The 10,908-nt window shown below is 41.5% G+C and overlaps 2 protein-coding genes across 2 annotated transcripts; both read left to right on the top strand.

Annotated features, from left to right (window-relative positions):
- Window positions 1–1,080: 1,080 nt before the first annotated feature.
- Window positions 1,081–4,466, top strand: LOC121846355 (E3 ubiquitin-protein ligase NEURL3-like). Its single transcript, XM_042320582.1, has 4 exons — window positions 1,081–1,231; window positions 2,236–2,736; window positions 3,326–3,511; window positions 3,889–4,466. The coding sequence occupies exons 1-4, from the start codon at window positions 1,171–1,173 to the stop codon at window positions 4,041–4,043; spliced, it is 903 nt and encodes a 300-aa protein (XP_042176516.1). The 5' UTR covers window positions 1,081–1,170; the 3' UTR covers window positions 4,044–4,466.
- Window positions 4,467–6,309: 1,843 nt separating this feature from the next.
- On the top strand, window positions 6,310–9,693 carry LOC112248483 (E3 ubiquitin-protein ligase NEURL3). The gene is made up of 4 exons (XM_024417549.2): window positions 6,310–6,460; window positions 7,464–7,964; window positions 8,554–8,739; window positions 9,117–9,693. Exons 1-4 carry the CDS (start codon window positions 6,400–6,402, stop codon window positions 9,269–9,271), a joined length of 903 nt encoding a protein of 300 aa, XP_024273317.1. The 5' UTR covers window positions 6,310–6,399; the 3' UTR covers window positions 9,272–9,693.
- Window positions 9,694–10,908: the final 1,215 nt, after the last annotated feature.

Genomic DNA, 10,908 nt, shown 5'->3' with positions numbered 1-10,908 from the left:
GTTACATCTACCCATGAGTCCAGGTTGGAATGACATAGGCTTTGTGAGTTACATTTGCACATTTTCAAGATAATCTCAAAAACAACCGTTTGAAATGAGGTAGAGTTGAGAGGTAAGTGATACCATTAGCCTATTTTGCAATGTGGTCAACTCACTGCCACCATGTCAAGTCCCCTGTGAGATACCTCGCCCTGGCCCTGGCCCAATAGAGAGTACTTTGTCATATTACCAGCTCACTGAATCAATCATGGATGTTTGAGCTGATGCAAAGGTTCAAATGTAGAATTTCCACGGAGTTTCGTAGTTATTTTTCAGACGTTTGAAATGGAAAACCCCAACCCTCTTTTGTTACTGTTATAAATTATCCTCTCCCCGTGAAAAAAAGATGTGGTGCATATAGCGATGGTTAGAAAGTGGAAACTACAATTCTTTGATTAAAAAAAGTTTGAAAGAAAAGTGTTATACACAACTTAACTTTTCACAGGACCTGAACAAAGAAATGATCCAATATAGATAAACAAAACCCCAGAAGAAGACAACATTCTTTACCTGTCCCCTATATAATTGTATTGCTCTGTTAATAATGGAAATTCCAACTCCTGATCATCTCTTCTCCCCTACAGTATGTGAACCAGGTACTGTATGTGGAATATTCTCCAGGCACATTCTGTTGTTTGCATTGTAGGCTGTAGCTACCTGCTTTACATGTGTAGTCATTGAACATGGGGCATTCCTTATTGTTGAAAGAATAATGTCATTTCTGGTTTAGCAGTAATTATTTTCACATGATATATACCTACTTATGAACCTGGTTTATTCATAACTTGAGTAATGTAAAATGACAGTGAAACCACTGGTTGATTTCCCACAGTTTAGTTTTATCATGCTTTAAAAATATACAAATGTTACTGTTTTCAAAGATCTCAGAGTGTTGGATAAAACAGAAAATGGTGTTAGATAAAACAAATGAAAACATGGTCTCTTCTGTTAGAATGTAGGTACTTTTCCAGAGAACTGTGCTGCCCCTTAGCCCTCCCATTTCCTTTCCTTGTGATGAGACATCTTTTGTGTATAAACTACAGGCACGTGGGCAGACAGAGGACTATAAAGCCTGCGAACACTCCCACCACCTCAGAACTACTCAAACTACTGTTGGTGTACTATGTGGCTATGCATTACATTACAGAGGACACGAAGAGCAACATGTACAAGATGGTCAGCAGAAGCCTTGGTAAGGATCGTCTCTTCATTGATGAATGATGGCAACTGTGTTGTAATTGTAATAGGAGGAAAGTCTACTTCTAGTATATTTTCATAGATGTAGACCAACCACTTATATTATAATGGTCTTATGTAAAGTGGATCTTTATATCTACAAACGTTACAATATTTTTCCTTCAATGAATCATGCACATTTACGTCAAGGGATTCTGGTAGGCACAGATAACAGTAAAGCTTGTCATTCACAACACTGACATACTATGTATGGCAGTTACCCATGGATATGGCAGATCCTCGAGGAAGACCAACCTGTCATTTACGATATACAATTGAATAAGAGATTTTCTGGCAACCAGCCATATAATCTGTTTTCTTTTTTAAAAGTGTTATCATGGCGAGACTAGGAATTAGATTTACTAGTGACAAGAACTCTGCTATCCAGAGGCTTCTCTGGTCCAGGGTGAGAGGGGGCTAAATTATTATTCATGCGAATGAATTATTTAATTTGAGACACAAGTTTAGGACAGGTTAATGGGGAGATACAATTTAATGTAAGACAAATCAGATCATGGTTTAGGGCACTGTAAACAGGAATGTGATGTAAACAAGACTCTTCCTTAAAATGTATCTATCAACATAGTGTAACTGCCTTTCTTGCTGGCAGTGTTAATGCAAAACTAAAATAATAAAAACACTAATATAATCTCATCTCCTCTTTTGCAAGTAACAATCAGTATTTTTATTGATCAGTGAATGAGAATTGCTGTCATTTAAGATTATTTGACAAAAGCCTTTCCTATACCGATGCAATCAACTTTGTTGGCTTGCATAGAATCAATTCCATAAAGCAGTAAAGCAGTTTCAATCTCAGTCACATTCAGATGTTCATTTCTATGTTGTTTTGATCTTTTTAATCATCATGTCTGTCAACAACAGCTATCTTTTTCATCCCTGACTGAGGTACTGTAGCATTCAAATGATTAGCCCTACTTCCCCTTTTCAAATCTTCTTTAGAACCTAAGCCAGCACACGTTTGTGGACCCCGCTGCCTGGGCCCCTTGACCTTCCATAGGGAGGCGGTGGGGGCTTTGGTGAGCCTGAGCCAGGGAGCTAGACGGGCAGACAGGACTGAGGACAACTTCAGACATGGCCTGGTGTTCAGCAGCCGCCCGGTACAGCCCCAGGAGAGGGTGTGTCTGCGAGTGGAGCGGTGTGGGCTGAACTGGTGTGGAGCCATGCGTATAGGCTTCACCACTGTACCTCCAATTGCCAGAGACTTGCCCTCCTTGGCCATCCCAGACCTCACAGACACCCCTGGTCACTGGGCCGCTCCTGTGCCTGAGATGTGCTGCCTGGCAGGCTCAGAGCTGGAGTTCTGGGTCTCCTATGGCGGTACATTGTATTTCAGGAATGCCAACGGCCGACAACACAAACTGCTGGAGGGAGTAGACCTCAGCTGGCCCCTGTGGGCCATGATTGATGTGTATGGGCAGACCTGCTCTGTGCTCTTACTGGGTAAGTTCAGAAATCATTGGAACATGTATGAATGAACAGTCTGTCTGTCCTTCTCATTTGATCTATTAGTTTAACTTTTTACTGCAGTGGGCTAAATCATTGTCACACAGAGTCATTCTTGGTAGTCTTTAAACAAATCTTCTTTGAAAGAAAAGTATACACCTCACACACATGGTTATGGGCTTAAAAAAAGAAGACACGTACCATGTCAGATATAGAGTTGAAATGTTACATTTTCAGTTTGCATCCCAATATTATGCTATATATACGTCACTGTCACGACTTCTGCCGAAGTCGGTCCCTCTCCTTGTTCGGGCGGTGTTCGGCGGTCAACGTCACCGACCTTCTAGCCATCACTGATCCATTTAAAATTTTCCGTTGGTTTTGTCTTGTCTTCCTTCACACCCGGTTCCAATCTCATCAATTACATGTTATGTATTTAAACACTGGATTTTCGTCAGGTTTTTAATAATATTAATATCATTCCACCCATGAGGCCAAAGAGAGCGCTGTTGGTCATTGACTGCAGGAAAGGGCTACTGATGTCCAACTGTCAGGGACTAACTACATATCTGGTTATCTCTTGTAGGTTCGGAGAAGAAATACTTTTTGTGTAATCGAAAATCCTGTCCTGCTCCTCAACGGCATTCCTCCTGTTCTGCTCATCAGAGACATGCCTCGCCCAACGTAGACAAATATGTGAATGTGAAGCAAATTTGTGATGACAGCCATGACAGATATCCTCTTCCATGTCCAGCCAGTAAGCAGACATCAAGTAAGCGTCATGATACAACAAACTCTATCTTGTTTTAGAACTTTTAAATGAAAAATATCCTTCATGTGAATGTAATTGCTTGATAGCTCATCTAGCTATTCTTAAAATAATAATGTTCAATACTATTTCAAGCCAAACATTTTTCCAAGGCTAACATTTTACACACATGTACTATTGTGTGGCTAAACATTTATTGAAACGTCTAAGCCATGCTGCTTCAAGGACATACTGTAGCTACAGGACATGTTAGCCTCACACAGGAGTGACCAACCTTTAGGACACCATACCTCTAATCACCCTAACTTCAAAGTCATGCCAAGCCGAGTCCCACTTGACCTTACAGGTCATGTAACTGAGCGCATCTGTTCTGATTGCAGACTGTGAGAGTGTTGAGGACTGCGCAGTGTGTATGAGCCAGAAGGCCTGTATCAGCCTGCGGTGTGGCCACCAGTGCCTGTGTCTCCAGTGTGCCACCAGAGTGATCCAAGAGTTTGGAACCTGCCCTCTGTGTCGCCAGAACATCAATAACTAAACGCCCGCAGGCACAGACCATCACATGACAAACTGATATGATGATATGATCAAATGCTGTTGAGGTACAACCACAATAAGACTGAGAAGAGGAAGAAATGAAAATGCACAATCTACTGAAAAGATAATGAATGTGACCTGCCAGATATGCTGCTATTGGCATAGATTGCACAAAAAGACTTGAATGTGTAAAGCTATATTTTTTTGTACATGTACTTTACTTGACTGTGGTCTATTACTATAAGAGTGACTTCCTGTGCTGATAACTATTCTGTTTGATATATAACTGTTTTAGGACCATATATCAATCGCTGCCTTTTACCCATACTGTCTACTTTTTGTATCTGTTATTTAAGACATGTTGTCTGTTGTAGAAAGATATGTGTTTTTATATGTGTAATAAAATCCATGAACATAACTGCTACTGGGCCTAGTGTGGTCTTCTCACTTCATGAAGTAATACTTATGCAGCTCACCATGTTACATATTTCTCATTATAAAATGTAATTACAAAGACATTTAATAACAAAGAGTTACTGATTATCTGCATGTCAACATATTTTCGGTCTCTGTCTAGGGCCGTATGCTTTTGAATAACCTAGTTCTAGTTCATGTCCACACTCCAGCTCAACCCTAACCACAACACTAACCCTAGCTTCATGTCCACATCCAGGCTCAACCCTAACCACAACCCTAACCCTAGTACATGTCCACATCCAGGCTCAACCCTAACCACAACCCTAACCACAACTCTAACCACAACCCTAACCCTAGTACATGTCCACATCCAGGCTCAACCCTAACCACAACCCTAACCACAACTCTAACCACAACCCTAACCCTAGTACATGTCCACATCCAGGCTCAACCCTAACCACAACCCTAACCACAACTCTAACCACAACCCTAACCCTAGCTACATGTCCACACTCCAGCTGAACCCTAACCACAACCCTAACCACAACCCTAATGTCAAGAACAGCTCAAATAAGAAAAGAGAAATGACAGTCCATCATTACTTTAAGACATGAAGGTCAGTCAATGCGGAACATTTCAAGAACTTTGAAAGTTTCTTCAAGTGCAATCGCAAAAACCATCAATCGCTATGATGAAACTGGCTCTCATGAGGACCGCCACATAAAACGTAACATATATCTTACTAAATGGAGGGAGACAGATTTAGATGTACTATGTTACATCTACCCATGAGTCCAGGTTGGAATGACATAGGCTTTGTGAGTTACATTTGCACATTTTCAAGATAATCTCAAAAACAACCGTTTGAAATGAGGTAGAGTTGAGAGGTAAGTGATACCATTAGCCTATTTTGCAATGTGGTCAACTCACTGCCACCATGTCAAGTCCCCTGTGAGATACCTCGCCCTGGCCCTGGCCCAATAGAGAGTACTTTGTCATATTACCAGCTCACTGAATCAATCATGGATGTTTGAGCTGATGCAAAGGTTCAAATGTAGAATTTCCACGGAGTTTCGTAGTTATTTTTAGACGTTTGAAATGGAAAACCCCAACCCTCTTTTGTTACTGTTATAAATTATCCTCTCCCGTGAAAAAAATGTGGTGCATATAGCGATGGTTAGAAAGTGGAAACTACAATTCTTTGATTAAAAAAGTTTGAAAGAAAAGTGTTATACACAACTTAACTTTTCACAGGACCTGAACAAAGAAATGATCCAATATAGATAAACAAAACCCCAGAAGAAGACAACATTCTTTACCTGTCCCCTATATAATTGTATTGCTCTGTTAATAATGGAAATTCCAACTCCTGATCATCTCTTCTCCCCTACAGTATGTGAACCAGGTACTGTATGTGGAATATTCTCCAGGCACATTCTGTTGTTTGCATTGTAGGCTGTAGCTACCTGCTTTACATGTGTAGTCATTGAACATGGGGCATTCCTTATTGTTGAAAGAATAATGTCATTTCTGGTTTAGCAGTAATTATTTTCACATGATATATACCTACTTATGAACCTGGTTTATTCATAACTTGAGTAATGTAAAATGACAGTGAAACCACTGGTTGATTTCCCACAGTTTAGTTTTATCATGCTTTAAAAATATACAAATGTTACTGTTTTCAAAGATCTCAGAGTGTTGGATAAAACAGAAAATGGTGTTAGATAAAACAAATGAAAACATGGTCTCTTCTGTTAGAATGTAGGTACTTTTCCAGAGAACTGTGCTGCCCCTTAGCCCTCCCATTTCCTTTCCTTGTGATGAGACATCTTTTGTGTATAAACTACAGGCACGTGGGCAGACAGAGGACTATAAAGCCTGCGAACACTCCCACCACCTCAGAACTACTCAAACTACTGTTGGTGTACTATGTGGCTATGCATTACATTACAGAGGACACGAAGAGCAACATGTACAAGATGGTCAGCAGAAGCCTTGGTAAGGATCGTCTCTTCATTGATGAATGATGGCAACTGTGTTGTAATTGTAATAGGAGGAAAGTCTACTTCTAGTATATTTTCATAGATGTAGACCAACCACTTATATTATAATGGTCTTATGTAAAGTGGATCTTTATATCTACAAACGTTACAATATTTTTCCTTCAATGAATCATGCACATTTACGTCAAGGGATTCTGGTAGGCACAGATAACAGTAAAGCTTGTCATTCACAACACTGACATACTATGTATGGCAGTTACCCATGGATATGGCAGATCCTCGAGGAAGACCAACCTGTAATTTACGATATACAATTGAATAAGAGATTTTCTGGCAACCAGCCATATAATCTGTTTTCTTTTTAAAAAGTGTTATCATGGCGAGACTAGGAATTAGATTTACTAGTGACAAGAACTCTGCTATCCAGAGGCTTCTCTGGTCCAGGGTGAGAGGGGGCTAAATTATTATTCATGCGAATGAATTATTTAATTTGAGACACAAGTTTAGGACAGGTTAATGGGGAGATACAATTTAATGTAAGACAAATCAGATCATGGTTTAGGGCACTGTAAACAGGAATGTGATGTAAACAAGACTCTTCCTTAAAATGTATCTATCAACATAGTGTAACTGCCTTTCTTGCTGGCAGTGTTAATGCAAAACTAAAATAATAAAAACACTAATATAATCTCATCTCCTCTTTTGCAAGTAACAATCAGTATTTTTATTGATCAGTGAATGAGAATTGCTGTCATTTAAGATTATTTGACAAAAGCCTTTCCTATACCGATGCAATCAACTTTGTTGGCTTGCATAGAATCAATTCCATAAAGCAGTAAAGCAGTTTCAATCTCAGTCACATTCAGATGTTCATTTCTATGTTGTTTTGATCTTTTTAATCATCATGTCTGTCAACAACAGCTATCTTTTTCATCCCTGACTGAGGTACTGTAGCATTCAAATGATTAGCCCTACTTCCCTTTTCAAATCTTCTTTAGAACCTAAGCCAGCACACGTTTGTGGACCCCGCTGCCTGGGCCCCTTGACCTTCCATAGGGAGGCGGTGGGGGCTTTGGTGAGCCTGAGCCAGGGAGCTAGACGGGCAGACAGGACTGAGGACAACTTCAGACATGGCCTGGTGTTCAGCAGCCGCCCGGTACAGCCCCAGGAGAGGGTGTGTCTGCGAGTGGAGCGGTGTGGGCTGAACTGGTGTGGAGCCATGCGTATAGGCTTCACCACTGTACCTCCAATTGCCAGAGACTTGCCCTCCTTGGCCATCCCAGACCTCACAGACACCCCTGGTCACTGGGCCGCTCCTGTGCCTGAGATGTGCTGCCTGGCAGGCTCAGAGCTGGAGTTCTGGGTCTCCTATGGCGGTACATTGTATTTCAGGAATGCCAACGGCCGACAACACAAACTGCTGGAGGGAGTAGACCTCAGCTGGCCCCTGTGGGCCATGATTGATGTGTATGGGCAGACCTGCTCTGTGCTCTTACTGGGTAAGTTCAGAAATCATTGGAACATGTATGAATGAACAGTCTGTCTGTCCTTCTCATTTGATCTATTAGTTTAACTTTTTACTGCAGTGGGCTAAATCATTGTCACACAGAGTCATTCTTGGTAGTCTTTAAACAAATCTTCTTTGAAAGAAAAGTATACACCTCACACACATGGTTATGGGCTTAAAAAAAGAAGACACGTACCATGTCAGATATAGAGTTGAAATGTTACATTTTCAGTTTGCATCCCAATATTATGCTATATATACGTCACTGTCACGACTTCTGCCGAAGTCGGTCCCTCTCCTTGTTCGGGCGGTGTTCGGCGGTCAACGTCACCGACCTTCTAGCCATCACTGATCCATTTAAAATTTTCCGTTGGTTTTGTCTTGTCTTCCTTCACACCCGGTTCCAGTCTCATCAATTACATGTTATGTATTTAAACACTGGATTTTCGTCAGGTTTTTAATAATATTAATATCATTCCACCCATGAGGCCAAAGAGAGCGCTGTTGGTCATTGACTGCAGGAAAGGGCTACTGATGTCCAACTGTCAGGGACTAACTACATATCTGGTTATCTCTTGTAGGTTCGGAGAAGAAATACTTTTTGTGTAATCGAAAATCCTGTCCTGCTCCTCAACGGCATTCCTCCTGTTCTGCTCATCAGAGACATGCCTCGCCCAACGTAGACAAATATGTGAATGTGAAGCAAATTTGTGATGACAGCCATGACAGATATCCTCTTCCATGTCCAGCCAGTAAGCAGACATCAAGTAAGCGTCATGATACAACAAACTCTATCTTGTTTTAGAACTTTTAAATGAAAAATATCCTTCATGTGAATGTAATTGCTTGATAGCTCATCTAGCTATTCTTAAAATAATAATGTTCAATACTATTTCAAGCCAAACATTTTTCCAAGGCTAACATTTTACACACATGTACTATTGTGTGGCTAAACATTTATTGAAACGTCTAAGCCATGCTGCTTCAAGGACATACTGTAGCTACAGGACATGTTAGCCTCACACAGGAGTGACCAACCTTTAGGACACCATACCTCTAATCACCCTAACTTCAAAGTCATGCCAAGCCGAGTCCCACTTGACCTTACAGGTCATGTAACTGAGCGCATCTGTTCTGATTGCAGACTGTGAGAGTGTTGAGGACTGCGCAGTGTGTATGAGCCAGAAGGCCTGTATCAGCCTGCGGTGTGGCCACCAGTGCCTGTGTCTCCAGTGTGCCACCAGAGTGATCCAAGAGTTTGGAACCTGCCCTCTGTGTCGCCAGAACATCAATAACTAAACGCCCGCAGGCACAGACCATCACATGACAAACTGATATGATGATATGATCAAATGCTGTTGAGGTACAACCACAATAAGACTGAGAAGAGGAAGAAATGAAAATGCACAATCTACTGAAAAGATAATGAATGTGACCTGCCAGATATGCTGCTATTGGCATAGATTGCACAAAAAGACTTGAATGTGTAAAGCTATATTTTTTGTACATGTACTTTACTTGACTGTGGTCTATTACTATAAGAGTGACTTCCTGTGCTGATAACTATTCTGTTTGATATATAACTGTTTTAGGACCATATATCAATCGCTGCCTTTTACCCATACTGTCTACTTTTTGTATCTGTTATTTAAGACATGTTGTCTGTTGTAGAAAGATATGTGTTTTTATATGTGTAATAAAATCCATGAACATAACTGCTACTGGGCCTAGTGTGGTCTTCTCACTTCATGAAGTAATACTTATGCAGCTCACCATGTTACATATTTCTCATTATAAAATGTAATTACAAAGACATTTAATAACAAAGAGTTACTGATTATCTGCATGTCAACATATTTTCGGTCTCTGTCTAGGGCCGTATGCTTTTGAATAACCTAGTTCTAGTTCATGTCCACACTCCAGCTCAACCCTAACCACAACACTAACCCTAGCTTCATGTCCACATCCAGGCTCAACCCTAACCACAACCCTAACCACAACTCTAACCACAACACTAACCCTAGCTTCATGTCCACATCCAGGCTCAACCCTAACCACAACCCTAACCACAACTCTAACCACAACACTAACCCTAGCTTCATGTCCACATCCAGGCTCAACCCTAGCCACAACCCTAACCACAATTCTAACCACAACCCTAACCCTAGTTCATGTCCACATCCAGGCTCAACCCTAACCACAACCCTAACCCTAGTACATGTCCACATCCAGGCTCAACCCTAACCACAACCCTAACCACAACTCTAACCACAACCCTAACCCTAGTACATGTCCACATCCAGGCTCAACCCTAACCACAACCCTAACCACAACTCTAACCACAACCCTAACCCTAGTACATGTCCACATCCAGGCTCAACCCTAACCACAACCCTAACCACAACTCTAACCACAACCCTAACCCTAGCTACATGTCCACACTCCAGCTGAACCCTAACCACAACCCTAACCACAACCCTAACCACAACCCTAACCCTAGTACATGTCCACATCCAGGCTCAACCCTAACCACAACCCTAACCACAACTCTAACCACAACCCTAACCCTAGTACATGTCCACATCCAGGCTCAACCCTAACCACAACCCTAACCACAACTCTAACCACAACCCTAACCCTAGTACATGTCCACATCCAGGCTCAACCCTAACCACAACCCTAACCACAACTCTAACCACAACCCTAACCCTAGCTACATGTGCACACTCCAGCTGAACCCTAACCACAACCCTAACCACAACTCTAACCACAACCCTAAACCTAGCTTCATGTCCACACTCCAGCTCAACCCTAACCACAACTCTAACCACAACCCTAACCCTAGCTACTTGTCCTCACTCCAGCTGAACCCTAAACACAACCCTAACCCTAGCTACATGTCCACACTCCAGCTCAACCCTAACCACAACCCTAAC

This window comes from Oncorhynchus tshawytscha, linkage group LG04, assembly GCF_018296145.1.
Source record: "Oncorhynchus tshawytscha isolate Ot180627B linkage group LG04, Otsh_v2.0, whole genome shotgun sequence".
Taxonomy (NCBI): Eukaryota; Metazoa; Chordata; class Actinopteri; order Salmoniformes; family Salmonidae; genus Oncorhynchus; species Oncorhynchus tshawytscha.
The sequence above is the reverse complement of the archived record's forward strand: the minus strand, read 5'-3'. Positions and strand labels throughout refer to the sequence as shown.